Source organism: Salmo salar, chromosome 15 (genome assembly GCF_965601325.2).
Source record: "Salmo salar chromosome 15, fSalSal1, whole genome shotgun sequence".
In the NCBI taxonomy this organism is placed as follows: domain Eukaryota; kingdom Metazoa; phylum Chordata; class Actinopteri; order Salmoniformes; family Salmonidae; genus Salmo; species Salmo salar.
In genome coordinates this window covers 92,519,169-92,542,266 of record NC_138305.1, presented here as the reverse complement: position 1 = coordinate 92,542,266, position 23,098 = coordinate 92,519,169, and the positions used below count along the sequence as shown (strand labels likewise).

Genomic DNA, 23,098 nt, shown 5'->3' with positions numbered 1-23,098 from the left:
ATTGTCTGGGAGGGGAAACCGGGGACGTGGAACTGCGCATGTGCGTGATAGCAGAACTAACTAACAAACAAACATCAAGCAGAGACGGACAGCAAACACAGACTTTCTTATTAATAGCTAACTATCTACATGGGTTAACTATCGTTTAATATACCTTGCAGTTCCACTCGAATGAAGGAGCTCCGTCCTGGCTGACTTTTGGAGATGGGAATACACAATATTACAGACCAGGTGAGCTAGCAAGTAGTTAGCATGCTAACTAGCTAACGTTAGATGAAAAGCCTGGCTATTTGGCTGGCTAGTTAGCTAATCAAATGTTTTGATTGCATTTTCCTGGAAGTTGACCAGTTCTATAACGTTACTGATGCAAGTATCTGCAAGTAATGTGTCGTAGGATTGCTAGCAAGTTAGTTACATCTCGGCGCGGCCTGATGCTGATTGATGCTGTCTGCCAACGGTTCACTTTACTTAGTTAACGTTAACTAGCTGCGATTCCTTGCTAACCACACAGTCTGACGTTCTCCTGTGCTTATCTCCAGCTTCCACTGGTCCAAGCAGTTTTTAATCGAAATGCCGATGAAATTCAACTACTATTGCACAACAAGAAAGAGGACGTCAATGCACTGGTATGTTTGTGGTGCCACAGCACTGGCTTTGGTTTATTGCGTGTTGATATTGTAACGTTAGCTAGCGACTGTATCGCAACATTTCTCCAGTTATTGCAAGTCTAGAGGGGTGCCAGGTGGATCATTTTCCCAATTCAAGTGATTAGGTTATTCCTTTGTATTTCCCTAAAACGTAATTTATATATCTACAGAATGTCAACAGAAGGCCTAAATGTTTTTGGTTTTTTTATGCAAGTCACTTAAGAACGTTCTTATTTTCAATGACGGCCTAGGAACAGTGGGTTAACTGCCTTTCAGGGGCAGAACGACAGATTGTTACCTTGTCAGCTCGGGGATTCGATCTTGCAACCTTTAGGTTACTAGTCTAACGCTCTAACCACTTGGCTACCTGCTGCCCCAGTATCTCATCAATATACTTATTTGTGGCTGCCAGTGTAAGAGGGAGATGGATTTTGCATATTAATATAGATGGTTAATTTGTCTTAACTTTTCCCACAGGACCAAGAGCGCCGTACAGCACTACATGCTGCTGCCTGTTTGGGGGATGTTCATATAATGGACCTCCTCATCAATGCAGGTGATTGTGACCAAAATTGACCAACCACAGGTAGCTATGTTAACTAAACAGAACTGCCCACGTCTGACCTGCTATATTTGCAATGAAAAGGTGGTTTTGGTTTATGTACAGTTGTAGTAACAGTGTGCAGTGTCTGTTCATTAGTCTGACTGAAACTTGAAAGAAATGACTCAACTGTACTTGTCATGGCCCTCTAATATTGCTCCTTGTTTTTTACACTGTCATAGGTGCAAATGTAAATGCTAAGGACCATGTGTGGTTAACTCCATTGCACAGAGCTGCTGCCTCCCGGAATGAAGTAAGCAGTGTTGATCATCTCTCTAATGTGAAGATTATAAAGCACTGTATCAATGTTTGGTAATGTTTGGGTGTTGACAAGTGTTTTCTCAAGCCCAGTTTGATTCCTTCTCTCTCCAGAGGGCAGTGGGGCTACTTCTGCGGCAGGGAGCAGAGGCCAATGCACGAGACAAGTTCTGGCAGACTCCACTGCATGTTGCAGCTGCCAATAGAGCCACGCGCTGTGCAGAGGCCCTGCTCCCCCAGCTGAGCAATCTGAACATGGCAGACCGTACTGGCAGAACCGCCTTGCACCACGCTGCTCAGAGCGGATACATGGAGGTGACTGCTAGAAATACTGTGTGCACTTGGAACAGGGCTGTTTTTACAAACCATTTCAGAGTGGAACTGTTGATCTAAGATCAGTTCTTTGATGAGGTTTAAAGGCGGTTGGCATCCAATATGTTGCATTACCGCCACCTACTAGACTGGAGTAAAACTCCCTTATACTTTGCTTGAAAAAATGTAACAAATACTACTCACACAAAAAACCCACCCTGCTCCACAATTTAAATCGATTTATTCCTACCTCAGGCCAACAACCTGAAAGGATGGGATATCACCACTTAACACACCCTGTAACTCTTCTGATGTCAAGTCTCGCACACCCAAATACCTCTCTGCAGCTGCCACCACAATCTCAATTTTCTGCAACTTACGTTCCATCCCTGCAGTACAGTTGATAACCATTACTATAAATGGCAAAAATACAATCTTACTGAAACATATCATATGTTTTATCCTTCTGTACTGGTTCATATCTACAATTCTTTTTATTAATTTTTTTATAAACCTTTATTAGGCAAGTCAGTTAAGAACAAATTCTTATTTACAATGACGGCCTAGGAACAGCCTTGTTCAGGGGCAGAACGACAGATTTTTACGTTGTCAGCTCAGAGATTTGATCTATCAACCTTACGGTTACTGACCCAACGCTCTAACCACTAGGCTACCTGCCACCCCACTACTCAAACCACTCCTCTCAGGATTCCCCCCCCCCCCCCCCCGACCCATCTTCCTCTACTTTCTTCACTGCCTCAGCATATGACAACTTCTGCACTACTCTAACCCTGGAAACATCAACCTGCCTCTCGCACGGGACATTTCTGATCCCCAGCCCCATGGGCACCCCTACAATTAACACATACCACTACTTCAGAGGGGTTGGGTTAAATGCAGAAGACACATTTCAGTTGAAGGCATTCAGTTGTACAACTGACTAGGTTGTGTACAATCAGCACGAACCCCTCGGAATGTAGCGCTCCACACGGCATCCCACTTATAATGCAGCTGCTTCATCTTCATGTTATTCTTAATCAAAAGCTACCGCGTTGCTTTTCCATTTCAAGTAAGCTCGCTCTTCCATCCAACTCTAGGATCAGTTCTCCCATCTTGTTCACTATAATGTTTAAGGAAAAACTGGTTATAGATCAGCATGCCTACTCTGAGATGCTTTAGTGAATAATGAAACTATTTTTATGTCATTTTCCTCTTGTCTGTCCTCAGATGGTGAAGTTGCTGCTGAATAAAGGGGCCAACTTGAGTACCAATGATAAGAGAGACAGACAGCCAATCCACTGGGCAGCGTACTTAGGTGAGTTGGGCTCTGCACTGGGAAAACTCTTAACGTCATTTTCTTAGAGTACCGAAAAATCAGAATTTCATAAAACTGGTGTGAATGGCAGGTGATAAATATTCAGTGTTTCCCAATTTTAAGTTGGGTGAACATTATGGATGTACTCCTCACTAGAGGGTGACATTAAAACAGTACTCACTGTTATGTGACTTATAGGGCATCTGGAGGTGTTGAAGCTGCTAGTGTCTCGGAGTGCAGACAAGGGCTGCAAGGACAAGCAGGGCTACACCCCTCTCCATGCTGCCGCTGCCAGCGGACACATTGACATAGTCAAGTACCTACTGAGGCTCGGGGCTGAGGTGAGTGTTGAGGTCAAATTGTATTTATTTTACCAGGTTAGTCTCATTGAGATTAAACATCTCTTTTGCAAGAGAAACCTGGCCAATATAGCAGTACACAAAGTTTCAAACATTTACAACACAAAGTACTACATAAAAAAAAAATATCTGACACTTTTCAATAGGCACATTGGTTTTGGGAGGAGCGGTTCAACTAGGGGTCAAAACATTGACTGCCGCCCAATTCATTTTCCACCAATTACTTTACCCTGGCTTTAAAATTATTCAAGGATATGAGCTCCTGTAGTTTCAAGTCCTTTTGTAGCTCATTCCAAGTAGAGGAGGCAGAGTACTGGAATGCTTTTTTACGTAGCTCTGTCAACGAGATACAAATCTGTGAGCGTAGGTGATATTTGTCAATAGTCAGCTGGACAATGCACGTACATAGGTAAAATGGGAGCTGTCTCAATATGGCCTTATGGGTAAACGGATGCTCAAGATAGCCATAGGAAGTAATATTAATTGAGTTTTAGTTTGACCATTACCAGAAGAGACGGGATTATCTTTGATTACAATTCAATTTTGTTTTCTCTCTTTAAAAAAAAAAAAAACATACATATATATATATATATATATATATGCATACAGTTGAAGTCGGAAGTTTACGTACCTTAGGCAAATACATTTAAACTCAGTTTTTCACAATTCCTGACATTTAATCCTAGTAAAAATTCACTGTCTTAGGTCAGTTAGGATCACTACTTTATTTTAAGAATGTGAAATGTCAGAATAATAGTAGAGTGATTTATTTCAGCTTTTATTTCTTTCATCACATTCTCAGTGGGTCAGAAGTTTACATACACTCAATTTGAATATGGTAGCATTGCCTTTAAATTGTTTAACTTGGGTCAAACATTTCGGGTAGCCTTCCACAAGCTTCCCACAATAAGTTGGGTGAATTTTGGCCCATTCCTCCTGACAGAGCTGGTGTAACTGAGTCAGGTTTGTAGGCCACCTTGCTCGCACATACTTTTTCAGTTCTGCCCACAAATTTCCTATAGGATTGAGGTCAGGGCTTTGTGATGGCCACTCCAATACCTTGACTTTGTTGTCCTTAAGCCATTTTGACACAACTTTGGAAGTGTGCTTGGGGTCATTGTCCATTTGGAAGACCCATTTGCGACCAAGCTTTAACTTCCTGACTGATGTCTTGAGATGTTGCTTCAATATATCCACATCATTTTCCATCCTCATGATGCCTTCTATTTTGTGAAGTGCACCAGCCCCTCCTGCAGCAAAGCACCCCCACAACATGATGCTGCCACCCCCGTGGTTCACAGTTGGGATGGTGTTCTTCGGTTTGCAAGCCTCCCCCTTTTTCCTCTAAACATAACTATGGTCTTTATGGCCAAACAGTTCTATTTTTGTTTCATCAGACCAGAGGACATTCATCCAAAAAGTACGATCTTTGTCCCCATGTGCAGTTGCAAACCATAGTCTGGCTTTTTTATGGCAGTGGCTTCTTCCTTGCTGAGCGGCCTTTCAGGTTATGTCGATATAGGAATCGTTTTACTGTGGATATAGATACTTTTGTACCTGTTTCCTCCAGCATCTTCACAAGGCCCTTTGCTGTTGTTCTGGGATTGATTTGCACTTTTCGCATCAAAGTACGTTCCTCTCTAGGAGACAGAACGTGTCTCCTTCCAGAGCGGTATGGCGGCTGCGTCCTCCCATGGTGTTTATACTTGCGTACTATTGTTTGTACAAATGAACGTAGGACCTTCAGGCGTTTGGAAATTGCTCTCAAGGATGAACCAGACTTGTGAAGGTCTAAAAAAAAAAAATCTGATGTCTTTGCTGATTTCTTTTGATTTTCCCATGATGTCAAGCAAAGAGGCACTGAGTTTGAAGGTAGGCCTTGAAATACATCCACAGGTACACCTCCAATTGACTCAAATGATGTCAATTAGCCTATCAGAAGCTTCTAAGGACATTACATAATTTTCTTGAATTTTCCAAGCTGTTTAAAGGTACAGTCAACTTAGTGTATGTAAACTTCTGACTGACTGGAATTGTGATACAGGGAATTATAAGTGAAATAATCTGTCTGTAAACATTTTTTGGAAAAATTACTTGTGTCATGCACAAAGTAGATGTCCTAACCGACTTGCCAAAACTATAGTTTGTTAACAAGACAATTGTGGAGTGGTTGAAAAACGGGTTTTAATGACTCCAACCTAAGTGTATGTAAACTTCCGCCTTCGTGTGTGTGTTTGTTTGTTTGTTTGTTGCTTAGCTAGCTCCTCATGTCTTGTGTGATCTTGTACTCTTTCAGCTGGATGAGCCCAATGCCTTTGGGAACACTGCTCTGCATGTGGCCTGCTACACAGGCCAAGAGGCTGTGGCCAATGAGCTGGTGAACCAAGGAGCTAACGTCAACCAGCCCAACAGGAGTGGCTATACCCCACTGCACCTGGCCGCTGTGTCCACCAACGGGGCCCTCTGCCTGGAGCTGCTGGTCAACAATGGGGCTGACGTCAACCAGCAGGTCTGGGCCCGTATTCATAAAGCGTCAATGAGTAGGAATACTGATCTCGGATTATGTCCATGTAATCTTATTCATTATGATCTAAAATAAAAAACTGATCCTAGATCAGCAGCTCTACTCTGAGACTAATGCCATCAGTAGCCTTATGTTGTTTAATGGGTGGCGATGGGAGGATTTATCTGTTCTCTGCCAGATTAGTTTGCCATATTTCTCTTCTCTCTTCTCTAGAGTAATGCAGGGAAGAGCCCCCTGCACATGGCAGCCATTCATGGACGCTTCACACGCTCTCAGATCCTCATCCAAAACGGTAACCATGACAACCCCTCTGACTGAATAACATGTTAGGATGCTTTATACAAGTCCTGTCCCACTGGTTCTCTGATTCTATGTTTCTTGTTTGTTGTTAGGTGGAGAGATTGACAGTGTGGATAAATATGGCAATACCCCCCTCCATGTTGCTGCTAAGTACGGCCATGAACTACTGATCAGCACTCTGATGACCAACGGTGCAGATACAGCCAGACAAGGGATTCATGGGATGTTCCCGCTGCACCTGGCTGTGCTCTATGGGTTTTCAGACTGTTGTCGCAAGCTACTCTCCTCAGGTTGGTACTTACACTACCGTTCAAAAGTTTGGGGTCACTTAGAAATGTCCTTGTTTTTGAAAGAAAAACACTTTTTTTTTTGGTCCATTTTAAAATTACATCAACTTGATCAGAAATACAGTGTAGACATTAATGTTGTAAATGACTATTGTAGCTGGTAACGGCTGTTTAGGAATATCTACATAGGCGTACAGAGGCCAATTTTCAGCAACCATCATTCCTGTGTTCCAATGGCACGTTGTGTTAGCTAATCCAAGTTTATCATTTTAAAAGGCTAATTGATCATTTGAAACCCCTTTTGCAATTATTAGCACAGCTGAAAAATGTTGTCTGATTAAAGAATCAATAAAACTTGCCTTTAGACTAGTTGAGCATCAGCATTTGTGGGTTTGATTGCAGGCTCAAAATGGGCAGAAGCAAAGACCTTTCTTCTGAAACTCGTCAGTCTATTCTTGTTCTCAGAAATGAAGGCTATTCCATGCGAGAAATTGGCAAGAAACTGAAGATCTCATACAGCGCAAACTGGCTCTAACCAGAATAGAAAGAGGAGTGGGAGGCCCCGGTGCACAACTGAGAAAGAGGACAAGTACATTAGTGTCTAGTTTGAGAAACAGAAACAAGTCCTCAACTGGCAGCTTCATTAAATAGTACCCGCGAAACACCAGTCTCCACGTCAACAGTGAAGAGGTGATTCTGGCCTTCTAGGCAGAGCCATATCTCAGACTGGCCAATTAAAAATAAAAGATTAAGATGAGCAAAAGAACACAGACACTGGACAGAGGAACTCTGCCTAGAAGGCCAGCATCCCGGAGTCGCCTCTTCACTGTTGACTGGTGTTTTGCGGGTAGTATTTAATGAAGCGGCCAGTTAAGGACTTGTGAGGTGTCTTGTTTCTCAAACTAGACACTCTAATGTACTTGTCCTCTTGCTCAGTTGTGCACCGGGGCCTCCCTCTCCTCTTTCTATTCTGGTTAGCACCAGTTTGCGCTGTTCTGTGAAGGGAGTAGTACACAGCGTTGTACGAGATCTTCAGTTTCTTGGCAATTGCTAGCATGGAATAGCCTTCATTTCTCAGAACAAGAATAGACTGATGAGTTTCAGAAGAAAGTGCTTTGTTTCTGGCCATTATGAGACTGTAATCGAACCCACAAATGCTGATGCTCCAGATACTCAACTAGTCTAAAGGCCAGTTTTATTGTTTCTTTAAGAACAACATTTTTCAGCTGTGCTAACAATTGCAAAAGGGTTTTCAAATAATCAATTAGCCTTTTAAAATGATAAACTTGGATTGGCTAACACAACGTGCCATTGGAACACAGGAGTGATGGTTGCTGATAATGGGCCTCTGTACCCTTGTGTAGATATTCCATTAGAAAACTGCAGTTTCCAGCTACAATAGTCATTCACAACATTAACAATGTCTACACTGTATTTCTGATCAATTTCATGTTATTTTAATGGACAAAAAAGTAGCTTTTCTTTCAAAAACAAGGACATTTCTAAGTGACCCCAAACCTTTGAATGGTAGCGTACATTCTATCATTCATTCAAACATGCATCTGTTGGATTTTGTTTCACAATGCCTATACACTGGAGGAGCGTCAGAATATAGTGTCATGTCTTGTATGTTATCTGTATTTGTTTGATCACTCCTGGTTGCCTCTTCCTCTCCCCTCAGGTCAGCTGTACAGTATTGTTTCATCTATGAGTAAGGAGCACGTACTATCAGCCGGGTTTGACATAAACACTCCAGACAACTTTGGAAGGACCTGTCTACACGCTGCTGCTTCTGGAGGGTAAGACACAGAATCACACTCCAAAACTGGACCTATTCTGAACTATTGGATAATATACCCAAATGAGTCTGTCATTCTCATCATGTTATTCCTCACTTCTTCGCTGCTGACAGAAACGTTGAATGTCTCAACTTGCTCTTAAGCAGTGGTACTGACTTGAATCAGAGGGACCAATTGGGAAGGTGAGTTTTTGCCACTGATTCTTTTCTTTGTCTGTGTTTGTACTCATGCTGGTGTGAGTACGAGATAGTAATGTTATATGGAATAGTCAGTAATTTCAGATCGCCTGGGTACTGTAAAAGCTCTTTGTGACCAGCTAATGTAAAAAGTGCTTTATGAATACATTTGATTGATGCACTGATTATTAGTTGGGCCTTCTCTTGGTCTCTCAGGGCTCCGTTGCACTATGCAGCTGCTAATGGGAGGTACCAATGCACTGTGACCCTAGTGAGTGCTGGCGCTGAGGTCAATGAGCCAGACCGTACAGGCTGCACTCCCCTGCACTACTCTGCTGCCTCCCAGGCCTTCTGCAGGTAGGAACTCGCACTCCATCGACAAATACACCAAGATGCTTTCAGGAAACATAGCTGTGTTGAATTTGTGAATAAATGTGTTCATTGTGCACTTCCAGAATGGACCGACATTTCCCTGGGACTCTTCAGAGCGAGGAGGATGGAGATAAGGAGTCCTATTTGTTAGTTTACTGTCTGCAACCATTAGTTTCTATCTATTTTGTAATTTTAAAAAACAAATTCTACTGATTTTAAAGATCCGCTTAAAGAACTCAAAAGATGTTTATTTCATGACCCCTCCTTGACTGTGGCTTTTGTCTGTTTTTGTTACTAGTTGCTTGGAGCATCTGTTGGACAACGGTGCAGACCCATCCCTGGTCAACTCTAAAGGTTACAGTGCTGTTCATTATGCTGCTTCTCACGGCAACAAGCAGAACCTGGAACTGGTGAGTCCTTCTGTTTGTGTTCAGTAACTTGCATAGCTCCAGCCATTTAGGTAAATAGTTTTTCATCATGACTTTGCTGTATCTGTGGATAGTAATACATCATGACTCTTGTCCCTTTAGCTCCTGGAAATGTCCTTTAATGCCCTGGGAGACATTGAGAGCAGTATTCCAGTGAGTCCGTTGCATTTAGCTGTAAGTGTGCTTTTCATTCCTAAAATCCTCTGTTACTTTGTAGCTTGAGACTGAGTGTGTGTTTCGTATGGAGAAATTGCCATGTTCATATAGAGCAGCTAAAAACATGACAGCTTCCTGTCGTATCCCATCTCCTGTCCCCCTCAGGCTGATAATGGCCACTGGCAGGCGCTGAGTGTGCTGACGGAGACTGCTGCCTACGTAGATGTGCAAGATGCCTCGGGCCGCTCTGTGCTCTACTTGGCTTCCCAGAGAGGTTACGCCCGCTGTGTAGAGGTCCTGCTAGCCCAGGGGGCCTCCTGCCTCCTCAACGAGAATAGACACATGTGGACCCCTCTACACGTCGCAGGTACGGTCCCCCCTCAGATGTGGGTTGAAATGAGTTAAAGTTTATTTGCCATGTGTAATGAATACAAGCATGTGTCCCTGTATATTGTTCGATATTAGCAAGTATGGAATAGCTTAGAAACAAAGCAATCAGGGTTGAATGTGTGATTAAATATTTGTTTCATATCAGCTGCCAACGGCCACACGGAATGTCTGCACATGCTGGTGGAAAGCGGGGAGGAGGCAGACCTTACCAACGTCACAGACGCACAGGGACAGTGAGTGGTCTCTCTTCTTGCTGCCTGGCAGGAAACTTTGTTTTTGTAATGTAAATGTATTGTGTTATTTACTTTTAGTAACTCCATATAGATAGAGTGTTAGCAATACAGTTTAGGCTGTTCACTGAAGATTTACAGAATTACACATCCTGTCTGCTAGAAAGCATTGTTGTAATATAAATGACCGTGTGTGTGGTCTTGCCTGTCTTCCTCCTCAGGACTCCTCTGATGCTGGCTGTGCTAGGTGGCCATACAGACTGTGTCCACCTGCTGTTGGAGAAGGGGGCCTGGCCCGATGCCAAGGACAAGGGGGGCAGCACTGCCCTGCACAGAGGGGTGAGCTACACGCCTATAGGCTTTTCACACCACTCAGCTGAGAAAAAGGTCGTAATCTTTAGCTACACCAAGCCTGTCTGGTTGTTGTGTGGTACAGAGGAACGCTGCAACATTAGTTAGAATTAATTATTAAAGCACTGTAAAAGTTAGAAATATAGCTGTGTAACTCTTTGGAACCTGTCCCATAGGCGGTGGTGGGCCGTGAGGACTGTGTGACAGCCCTGCTGGATCACGAGGCATCTGCCCTGTGTCGGGACGGCCAGGGTCGTACCCCCCTGCACTACGCTGCCTCCCACCGCTACACTGACATCCTGGCCAGTCTGCTGCGTGCTGCCACGCGCGCCGATCCTCTGGACTCCCTATTGGACCACGAAGAGTACACGCCATCACACTGGGCCGCCTACCAAGGTCTGCGTGGTTATTGGTTACATCCCAAAACACCCTCTTTCAAGAAGGGTGTATATTACATGTATAAATTAAATGTGGGGAAAACAGTTTGTTTTGTAGTGTCTTTGTAATTCAAATGAACACACTTTTCTTCCTCCTCCAATCAGGGCATGAAGGCTGTTTGGAGGTTTTACTTGAACACAAAACATGTAGTAGCCAGGAGGGAAACCGCTTTACCCCATTGCACTGTGCTCTGTGAGTATTCTCTAATCAATGTTTTAAACATGATAATACATTATTAGGACAATGTCTGTAAAACAGTGTTTGGGAAAGGATCAGTAATGATGGGTTCTATAAACAGGTTGGTTGTTTAGCTCAACTAAGGGGTTGGCTTAGACTGTTGACAACGTGAACTATATTTAGTCTCCAAGTGTTAATTAGACTGTTGACAACGTGAACTATATTTAGTCTCCAAGTGTTAATTAGACTGTTGACAACGTGAACTATATTTAGTCTCCAAGTGTTCATTGAAAATATAAATACATTTGCACAATGAGCACTTGTCTCAAATACATCGTTACAATTGTTGGTTAGCTAGCTAGCTAATTTTAGCCATATTAGCATAGACATCAGTCAAAACGCCTCAAAACAAGACATGGTATCAATGATGAAAGGAGCCACCAATCATTCCCCACATGGCAGCTTCTTGTCATTGTTGCTAGCTATCTGACCTTTCAGAATCATAACAACGCACGCCTTCCGGCCACATCGACGTGTGCATCTTTTTCGTGACGTTATCAGCCAACCCGTCTATGTGGTGATCTTTTGATGTTGTGTGATGCTGCAGAATGAATGGCCGTAGTGGAGCTGCAGAGATGCTGTTGGAATCTGCTGGTGTACAGATGGTTAACACCAGGGATACTAAAGGAAGGTAAGTCTATTGAGGGCAAGGTGTCATTACCTTACTAGATGTTTACTTGGGTATCTCCTGTTTCATTGGTATGTCTTCTGAGCTGTACCTCTGCGCTCAGTGTGGACTCCAGATTTTATCTCCTGTTTCATTGTCATGCGAGACTGAGCTCACCAAGGTCGGCTGCTTCTCTTTGCCTGTAGGACCCCGCTTCATGCCGCAGCGTGTGCCGAGGACGTGGCGGGGCTGCAGCTGGTCCTACGCCACGGAGCTGAGATCAACGCCGTGGACCACACCGGACGCTCTGCTCTCATGGTTGCTGCCGACAACGGACAGAGTGGCACCGTGGGTAAGTCTACGGAACACGTTTTTGTTGATGTTTTGCAAAAGGATAGAGTTTAGCAGATTCTCTCTCATCAGTCTCTGAAGAAGAATGAACTACCACTTGATTGGAGTGAATTCATTATGTGTTGGGTAGATCTGTGAAGAGGAATCCTGTGTCATTTATCTCTTGATTCTCCCCTGGTGTTCCCAGCCATCCTCCTGCATCGTGCCAAGGCTGACCTGACACTGCTGGACGACAATGGAAACACTGCCCTGCATCTGGCCTGCAGCAAGGTAAGCAGCCCTCAAAATATCATCAGAGCTCAGAAAGAAATGGAGCATAATAACATAGCATTCAAGCTTTCAGCACCTCTCTGATGAACGGAGATTAATGAAGTGCATGTATTGATGATGGTTGATGTAAGCATGTTTCTGTATTTGTCTTGCAGGCTCATGAGATGTGTGCCCTGCTGATTCTGGGGGAGATCCATAACGCTACCCTTGTCAATGCAACCAACGCTGCACTGCAAATGCCCCTGCATCTAGCAGCACGCAACGGTATGGCCACCGTGGTCCAGGCACTGCTGAGTCGAGGAGCCACAGTGCTGGCAGTGGATGAGGAGGGTAAGGAGAGACACTATTCCACCTTTTCTTAAAACCTCGTCTTCATTTTAAAATCTTAAAGTCCTACACCGTGTAGCCTAATGCTATGGGCTTTCTAATTGATTTCTGATTGTTACTTACTTAGGCCTTTTTCTCCTCCTCGAGCATAGGCCATAGACAACAGCTTTCTAGTGTATCTGGTCTGACGGTGTTTTTGTTGTTGACCAGGCCACACTCCAGCCCTGGCCTGCGCCCCCAACAAGGACGTGGCTGACTGCCTGGCTCTGATCCTCTCCACCATGAAACCTTTCCCACCTCTGGACCCTTCCTCGTGCTCCTGCTCCTCTTCCTCCTGCCCCTGCACCTCCATCTCTGTCTCCTCCATCTCTGTCTCCTCCACCATCTCCCCCGGTCTCAACCTACTGAAGCACTGCGGCATCACCGCAGCCTGCACACCCCTGCCCAACGGAGGCCTTCACCATCACCACGGCTAAGTCAAAGACCACCATGGCGCCGCCATCGGCCTGGACGGGTGCCTTTCTGAGTGAGGTCATCCTACACCTACAATCTGACACCACTACTACCACCACCACAGGGTGACTCCCTTGAGTACACCCACCTACACGCCTATGTGTATGTGTGTATGTGTGGTCTTCTCCTGAAGTGCAGTCAAACCTATATGCAAATAGAGCCCACAGCATCTATCTCAGCTCTGTAGTAGTTAGTGCTTAACACAGAGAGACTGATCTCTCTTTCTGTAATGTCACTGGAATACCGCTGTTCCCTAAACGGTTGCTAATAACCAACCACAAAAATAATCAAACCCTTTAAAAAATGTTCCACAAATAGGTACTTGTCAGCACAGAAAAATTACTGACAGCTTAAAGGACTGTTTATTCTCCTTTTTGTGTTTGTTTGTAGTCTCTTGTTTAGTCACTTCTCATTATCATTCAGTATTTAATATTATATCAGAAACTAGGACTAGTAGTGGTGGCCTTGAATAGGAATGCACAGCCTTCCCCAAAGGAGAATGATCAAACGGGTTAAAGTAGGGTAGAGGACTTGATGAAGGAACCATACAGAAGAAAGTCCTGCCCAAGAGTGCAATGCTAAAATATATCTATTCTGACTTTTTTTTTAATGATTATAATATGTAGTGTAGTAGCCTATATTTAAACTTTTAGCCTAAAATAGTTTGTCATTTTCATAGAGGAGAATTTCATAGAGCTGCTAAAGTTTGAAAAATGTATATGTAAGCATGTGTCCTTGCAAAGGAGTACAGTGCTCGGGTTGGGATTTTAGCATCAATTTATTCTCAATGCTGAAGTATTGTCTAAAACACAGTTTTGTGTTTACTAAGCTAGAATGTGGTTCAAAGCATATCAGTTATGACCAAAGGTGATCATCACTACTATGGCAAAACAAAAATATTTATTTGAGATGTACTGTATAGAGAAAGACGATAGATCGATACCTCGATAAATAATTTTGCAGCTGCTGAACGACTAGACAGGGAGAGTAGTAGCAATGAGGCCTTGGTTATTTAGTTTCTTTGGGAGCAGGCTCGCCCCATTGCACCTCAGTGAAGCCTCTTGTATTGTGAGCACTTTCTCGTGGTGTATTCTGAGATTTACTGCTCAGTCATAATCTTACAAGCCATTTCAATTGATTTCTCCCCAAAAAATTATCTTATCATTCTCAAAAGACTTTGGTACATTGAATGGCATTATTTCCCCAAATTTGGCCTTGGTCAATCTGAAATTGAATTTATACTGAACAAAAATATAAATGCAACAATTTTACTGAGTTCATATAAGTTCATATTTTACAGTTCATATAAGGAAATCAGTCAATTTAAATCAAGTCATTAGGCCCTGACCTGTGGATTTCATGACTGGGTGTATAGATATGCATGTGTTTGTCACAACTTTAAAAATAAAATATTAAAAAAAGGTAGGGGTGTGGATCAGAAAACTAGTCAGTATCTGGCGTGACCACCATTAGCTTCATGCAGTGCGACACATCTCCTTCGCATAGAGTTGATCAGGCTGTTCATAGTGGCCTGTGGAATGTTGTCCCACTCCACTTCAGTGGCTGTGCGAAGTTGCTGGATATTGGCGGGAACTGGAACACGCTGTCGTACATGTCGATCCAGAGCATCCCAAACATGTTCAATGGGTGACATGTCTAGTGAGTATGCAGGCCATGGAAGAACTGGGACATTTGCAGCTTCCAGGAATTGTGTACAGATTCTTGAGATATGGCACCCCAATGGGCCTCAGGATCTTGTCACGGTGTCTCTGTGCAATCAAATTGCCATCGATAAAATGCAATCGTGTTCGTTGTCCGTAGCTTATGCCTGCCATACCATAACCCCACCACCACCATGGGGCACTCTATTCACAACGTTGACATCAGCGTGTGGTCTCAGACGATCCACAGGTAAAGAACCCAAATGTGGAGGTGCTGGGCTGAGATGTTTAGACGTGGTCTGTAGTTGTGAGGCCGGTTGGACATACTGCCAAATTCTCTAAAACAATGTTGGTGGCCTATGGTAGAGAAGTTAACATTAAATTCTCTGGCAACAGCTCTGGTGGACATTCCTGCAGTCAGCATGCCAATTGCACACGCCCTGAAAAAACATCTGTGGCATTGTGTTGTGTGACAAAACTGCACATTTTCATGGCCTTTTATTGTCCCCAACACAAGGTGCACATGTGTAATGATCATGCTGTTTAATCAGCTTCTTGATATGCCACACCGGTCAGTTGGATGCATTATGTTGGCAAAGGATAAATGCTTACTAATAGGGATGTAAACAAATTTGCGCACAAAATTTGAGGAATACACTTTTTGTGCGATTGGAACATTTTGGGGATCTCATTTTTCTGCTCATGAAACATGGGACCAACACTTTACATGTTGCGTTTAATATTTTTGTTCAGTGTTCTTCAGAAATTAAGAGATGGAGCAATACCACTGTTCCTCTCTATCAACGCTTGTATCTTGACTAGTACAACGGTCAGTCCTGGTATGAGATTGAAATGCTCTTTCGTTTTTGTATAATATAAGCAATATTTACTTTCTGGCATTTGAACGTTATTGAAAAGACAATCATAGTCTCAAGGGCTTTTGTTTCCTTGGTAATCTTGTTTGATGTTCACTTTAATTGAGTTCTGACACTAGGCCTAGCTACATGGACATGATCTGTTCTAGACTAAAGGCTGTCGTCGCTTTGTCAAGGCATTTTTCTGTGCCAAGAAAACATTTCAATTGATTGCCACCATGGCATCTCATTTAGAACCATATGACATCTTGGCAGTATGAATGCAGGATGGCAAAATAAGACGAACCCTAGGATCTCACCCACTTAGTCAGACCTGTGAATCTGGTAAGAAGAGGATTCCTTGGTTGGGCTTGATTGTTCATGTCGCCGGACAGAAGTCATGACTGACTAGAGATAATTGAAAGCCCGGTAGGTAGGCAGGGTTACTGTAGGAATGAACTGAAAAAACAAATGTTACACTCATATGGGCAGCAGTAGTACTTGTTTTTTTAGTAAAGCCAAAAAAGTGTAATTCCTTTTTGCTATGTGGTATTCCTTTTGTTCCGCGTGTATCTTGTTTGGTGGTACTACATTGTGGTACTACATTGTAGATCGTATCAGACCACTGGAGCTCATTGCTCAACTTAATTTAAATACTTTTTACACTACCATTTCTATTGCATCATCAGTGGACAGTTACATTTCACAGATTCCTGGACTAATTTACATATTTATTTAATGCTTCACCATAACATCTCTTGATGATGGCTAAATGACATGCCTTAGTTTTTTCTGGATGATAAAGATGAGGAGCTAATATAATGGACTAACACGTCATGTTGTGCCCAACAGTCGGTGTTCTACTGTGTTGTCTGGGGTAGAGGAGGAACAAAGGGAGTGTATAGTCTTTGGTGTCATGTGTAAACGGTTAATAGTCTCAGGTTGTGTGGAGCCAGTAAGCATATCACATGGATTGATAACATGCAAGTCGTATTGACATTGTATGTGATATGCATACAGTTATATAGTTATTCATTCAACCCTGATCCAAGGCACTTATTGAGGTAGTTATGCACTTTAACACGTTCAGTGTCTTTGTGTGCATTGTCACTCTGAATACGTGCATACATATGTATGTTTACATGCATATGTGTTGTAGCTACATGAGAAATCTGCTTTGTGGGAGAGAAGAGGTGCAAAACAGGCCATGGCAAAGATTGCAAGGTATGTATACTGTTGCTTCATTGACAGAGATTTAACTTCAAAACTCTCAGGGTCTAAAATGGTCAGTCCGCACAACATGGTCCAAAATCCAGTTATCACAATGTGGTTTGATTGATGCCAGTCCAGGGTATGTTACTAGTCCTTCTGGTTAGTCCAGTGATTTAGTTAGGCTTGCTTTCACCATGCTTGCATCCTCCTCCCATGACTCCACATTGAGCAACATGCAACATCAATAATCCAACAGCAGGTGTGTCTGGCTAGCAGGTCAGAAATAGTTTTCTTCTTGCAATGCCCTTGTCCAGCAGATGGCACCAGTTCTCCAGCATATGTCCCATCTGGACCTCTGTCCATATGTGTTCCATTGCTAGACAGAACTCATTGTAAAGGAGCTTGAGATCATACTTCTGACTTTAAAGAAACAATTAAATGGGACATTTCTCATTTGTAGCAATAAAGAGCGTGTGAATGATGTGTGCAGCACAAATATTGCACTGCCTTCTACTGTATTTAAGCTAATCCAACAAAGCATTTTAGTAATTTAGCAGATGCCCTTATCCAGAGCGACTTACAGTTGACATGCATGCCAATTGAAGATTTGCGTGAGTTATTGTGCAAATCTTAGGTCACAGTTAAGGCCTTATTTGCCAAAGTACATTGGATAAAAAATATTTGTAAAAAAACATAAATTCCGAGAACATGGAATGTACACACTGACTCCAAATATGAGATGACTTCACTGGCAAATGTGAATATGGGGTCAAATTGGAACAATTATTTTCTCCTGACCTTTTGAACTACTGCTCTAACATTCATGAAATTATACAAGTAGCAGCATGAAATAATTGTCATGTAAGTTTAGTCTTCCTGTTATGGGTCTTGTCTCTTGAATGTGATCGAGCTGTAGATCCCTATGTGTTTGTCATGCATTGACAATGGAAACAGCAGGTTGGAGAGTTTGAACATTCATCTCTGTTAATACCATTGAGATAGCCTTACAATATATTTTGAACAGGAAATTAGACTATGCTGTAGTTGCTTTAATTTTTTTGCATTAATTGATAGCCTGTTTTTTTTTAAAGGAAAATACACCTAGCTACATCCATTTAGTGCCATAGAAACCTTTATTTGCCTTCAAGCATAATAGTCATAATATTTGGTCAGTAACTAATTTCTTTGTTGTGTCTGTTGGGACTCATTTACCCAGATAGCCATGGTTAGATGGTAAAAGAGAAATTGTATTAAGCTCTGATTTGAAGCATTGCTGTCACAGATACAGGTCCTAATGTCAGTGGGGACTAATGGTTTGCATCACTACTTACTACTGATCGTAGAGTGGAAACTAGGAAGAGGAAAGCGATCAGAACAGACATGTTAGTCTGGAAAAAAGAATGGATGCAAGATTTGTTAAAGTATTTATAATTGGACAGACTTTGTAAGGACAAATATGTAATAAGTCTTTGTGTAGGCAATGATCAAAATGTATGTTAATTTCTTTGTAAGAGCTGGTTTTGTAATTATTATAGGAACAGTTTTTAATGTTGGCAGATGTGTGGTTAACAGGGAATAGATTTACCTCGATGTATGCCCATATTCTTACTTGAAGTATCTTTCATAGAAGGCAAATGTAAAATTTTCATTCACAGCCAAGCCTTACCTTTAAAGCAAAGGAACCAGTATCTTGCAGTACCTACTAAGTTATAGCACGTGACCCCTCTGGAGTTACATTTCTCAGTGGAACTGATAAAATCTCTGCTGATTTTGCTATTATGGTATGCATCCCAAATGGTACCGTATTCTCTACATAGTGTACAACTTTTGACCAAAGCCCTATGGTCCTTGGTCAAAAGCAGTGCACTATTTAGAGAATAGGGTGCCATTTTGGATGCACACACACATCCTTGGGTGTCTGGGAGCCCACATCCAATGTTGATGGCAAACAACTCAAGGTTTCCCTGAGATTGTTTTGGGATTTTGCCATATTTGCTACATTGAGTGAAAAACATTAATTGGATTTGACTTATTACCGGTCCAGTTCAGTTTGACTGTAATCTCCAAAACCAAATAACGCTATTAATTTAAGTACCTCAGTATCAGTTGGAGAGAAGAGAAAGGACAAAAATAGAAGTCTACCTTGTTATAAATGGAAACAGTTGTCAATTTGATTCTAAAGATTTAAGTTCTGGTACGTGAAGGGCAGAAATGTGTATTTCAATGAAGGTCATGAGGAAAAGTAGTGTGAAAACAATCTATAGTGAGGGGGGGAGTACTATGCAGTAATTATTTACCCCCTCAATTTGGTGAATATGGGAGGATTTTACTAGCTTTCCCCCTGCTTGTGGTCTCCCCCCCTTCATCCTTGCTTGGTATTTTGTTCTCCATCAGTTGGACCTGTGTGATAACCAGCACAGAGGTGGCATGGTGCCTTTTCATGTGTTTCTAAATTAATGTTGTAGCTACGGCATGGTCTTCCATTTATACCTTCCGGAAGCCTTATGAATTCCATGTAAAATAAGAGCACATATCTCTGAAAAGAACATTCTCAACCTATTGTGATGTTTGCTAAAATAAGCAACTCTTGTTTATGTTCTTGGCCTATTCCGTGTGCATGCTGTGGATCTCTGCACGTGAGTCCCGTCATATGGTGAATCCAAGTGTACTATCGTACCTGATGTTGGACACCAATATTGGAGTATTTTTTTGAAAGCACAAATCCAAACATGGAACCATATTCTTTGACGATACCTCCAAGCAAAGATATGTCTCTCAATGCTGTGGCAGTTAGAGCCAAGAAGAATTAGAGCGAGGGGGTCACAAAGAAGGAAACCATGGGATTGGATAGTCATTACCAGTAACTGTAGTCTGAGCATATCAATTTAGATGTATTTATACTTAGATGTGCTAACTGTACAGAATAGTTCAGGTTGTGAAGTCATATTAGGGTACATAAAAGTAATAATGATAATGTTTTGGTTGTAACCGTGTGGTGTTTTTGCATTATTAAAAGTAGTGGTTCCTCAGTAGCGGTGTGCAGTGTTAAGCATGTGATCATTCTGTTGAAGTGGTCTAATATAACATGCGTCCTATTCTAGTAGCATTAGGGAGTGATGAATCATCCTCGCTTTTTAAGCTGACCTCCCTTTTTGAAGTGGATGAAAAAGACGAGTGCAATAAACGTATTTATCATTTGCTTCCTCATGTAAAAAAAATATATACTTTCTGTAGCTGGTTAATGCAAGTGGGATTGTAACCTCACTGCTTCGCATCCAGAGAAGTGGCACTAGGATGTGAAGAACTGCATTCTTAGAACTGTGATTGAGTATCAAAGCTGCTTTCTCATAAGGGGGAACATGCACAAGATAATTTGACTGATTCATTAACTGTGTGTATTGTGTTAGAGGCGTTTTTAGGATTCAATCTCCTTGAATGTGAATATTTTGAATGCATGTCTAGGTGTGTATGTATGCATCTTCCTCCGTATCAAATGAAATATTGTCTGGCCGTAAATTAAAGGAATTATGAAATCCCTTGTTTTCAGAAGAAACATTAAGGGAGACCTCCGATTCATTCCCCCTCACTAAACTTAAAAGCTGTGCATCTAAGTGAACAGCTTCAGATCTTCACTGATCATGTATGTTTTATTAGTATCAATAATGGAGGTCTGTTGAAATGGTGACCCATGGATTACATTAAGAAAACTAAGAATTATTACACATTACAAGCAACTACTTACATGTGCAACACTATAAAAGTGTTTATTTTATGTTTTTGTTACTTTGGGCAAGTAACCAAGCCTGTCTAAATCAGACATATCGATGACAATGGAAATGAAAGGTGTAGCATGAGAACAGCTCAGTGCTTAGGGTAATGTGTATACCTACTGTACACCCTTTTGACATGTTGGAGTACATGTCAAAATGGCCATTGTTGAAAGCCCTGTGATATTAGTTGTAGAATAACATTCCCCTTGAAACGACCTTTTTAACCAGCAGGGGAAGGAAATGTTCAAAAACATTGTTTGCCACTATTGGCAGTAATTTGCTGTAAAAGCACATAGATGTACTCTTAGAATAAGCACAGGATCAATGCCAATTGCACATTATTAGCTCAGAGTGTAGCCTCCTATTGGGAATTGCCTTGAGATGTGTGGTCACCCACAATGAAGTCTGGGGCCAGATATTATCATTGGACTCCGTAAGGGACCACAATGGTGATTCACATAATCTGTCATTTTGATACCATCTGTTGGAGGTACACTGTGGCTAATGTGCTCCCTGAGCAATACAGAAGAATGGATGCATTCATTGGCATATCCTGTGACTTGTTGGTCCCTTTGCTGATTTCTTAGTTTATTCTGCAGCATCTTAACTGAATGTGAACTGATGAAGACCGACTACGGGTTAGTTGCCCGTTTCACTCCGTGGCTTATCTATTGAAAATACTATGGACCCCATACCAGGAAAGGAGTCGTCTAAATCAGGGCAGATGATTAGTTACAATGAAATGTTTTTTTGTCAGCTAAACATTCCAAAAGTTTTGCAGGCTTTGCTGTTGGGTAACAGAACAGTCTTCACTGCTTTGCTGTTGAATAGTAGTAACTTTGACATAGGCCTAGTCTGTGTGTTTGTCAGAGAAAGGAAAGATTCCCTATTTAACTCTTACCTCATTTACAAACCTGCAAATACTATTCTACTGTGAGTAGAAAATGCCATCACCAGCATGTGCTCTAGACCTGTGATGACAATGGCAACAGGACCAATGACGTAGCGCGAGTTCAACATTTTGTGAGTTAAAACATGAATAGTCAACGCCTCTCACTTTCGCATATAATGGTATTATCCATGTAAATAAACTTGTTTGCATTTGTCTTTTTCAATAGTAGCATTTTTCCTACCTCCCATAAATTGCAGTTGGAATTAATCTGCACCTGTTTTGACAAACAAATATATACACAATAGCCTATGGGAACTTTAGAATTTTACCATGAACAATAACTCAACTTGATGAAGTGTGCTTGATTGTGTGTGTGGTCGTGAGATTTATGATACGCATTTCTACAACAAAATACCACTGGGATGTGAAGCCAGACTGATGCTGATGTCTTCTTAAAACACCTCATTTCTCCATTATTCTGCTTTCATGTTATGCTCTAGTCTCTTAAAGTTTACAGCTTCCTGGAATGTGAATTTTGGTTGGGTTAGTTATTGCATATGTACGTACAGCTGGTTTTGGTACTATATCATATTTTTAACAGTGGAGACCGGTTATATGCACATTATATTCTGTACGAGGTTGAATCTTGTTCCCCTCAAGCCGTATGCCTTCAGAAACACTAATCCACTTGCTAGGTGTTTGCCTTCCCACTGTCTTTGTATCAGCTTTAAAGCAGAATCCTTAATTGAAACAAAAGCGGATACCCCACCTCTGTTTTGGTAAAAAGCTGACAGATGGGCCTGGAGAAATGTAACCACTCAAATTCATGGACAGAGCTATGGATGCAAGGACTGACCACCCATGATATAAATATAGTTAACCATGTTGAGGCTATACAGTGTTTGTTTACCAACATTGTAAAACATTTTATATTTGGGGTTTTAAATGGAGTATGAGCGTTGAACTTAGTTTGAGTCATAAATTATATTCAAGAATAAAATTGCTATATAACATTAATTTAAGTCCAGAAATGAATGTAGGAACTAAAGATTCTAGCTTTAATTCCATGGCAATAGAGGACAGGGTGAGGTCTGGTTTCTGACCAGACAGACACTCTCGCCCTGCCCCTCATTCCCACACAAGGAGAGGAACACCCCGTCTCACTCCCCATCCACTGTCCCTCCAAAACCTCAAGCCATTTCTTTATTTGACAACAATGCAATTGATCCCAAAAGCACTTTGCCTTGTTTTTCCATTGTGTGAACTATGTAAATTGTAATTTGTTACAGATATGTAAGATCATTCATTCACAATTTCGGACTAATCTACGTTAATGATTTAAACATTGAATCTATTTTATACAATGTTTGCTGCAGCCAATTGGTCTTGTCATTCAGTATTGTGGCTTAGGGTTGGTTGTGTTTTAAATAAAATGCTATTGATAAATACTCACTGCATCAT

At 41.8% G+C, this 23,098-nt stretch overlaps 1 protein-coding gene across 1 annotated transcript; it reads left to right on the top strand.

Annotated features, from left to right (window-relative positions):
• Window positions 1–32: 32 nt before the first annotated feature.
• Window positions 33–23,085, top strand: LOC106572525 (serine/threonine-protein phosphatase 6 regulatory ankyrin repeat subunit C). The gene is made up of 26 exons (XM_014146762.3): window positions 33–231; window positions 540–626; window positions 1,125–1,203; window positions 1,431–1,501; window positions 1,621–1,821; window positions 3,046–3,133; window positions 3,332–3,474; window positions 5,789–6,001; window positions 6,230–6,308; window positions 6,409–6,606; window positions 8,285–8,402; window positions 8,516–8,584; window positions 8,795–8,935; window positions 9,034–9,096; window positions 9,249–9,360; window positions 9,481–9,552; window positions 9,700–9,901; window positions 10,070–10,157; window positions 10,376–10,493; window positions 10,682–10,901; window positions 11,048–11,135; window positions 11,728–11,811; window positions 11,994–12,139; window positions 12,326–12,408; window positions 12,564–12,738; window positions 12,946–23,085. The coding sequence occupies exons 1-26, from the start codon at window positions 205–207 to the stop codon at window positions 13,209–13,211; spliced, it is 3,231 nt and encodes a 1,076-aa protein (XP_014002237.1). The 5' UTR covers window positions 33–204; the 3' UTR covers window positions 13,212–23,085.
• The last annotated feature ends 13 nt before the right edge of the window (window positions 23,086–23,098 follow it).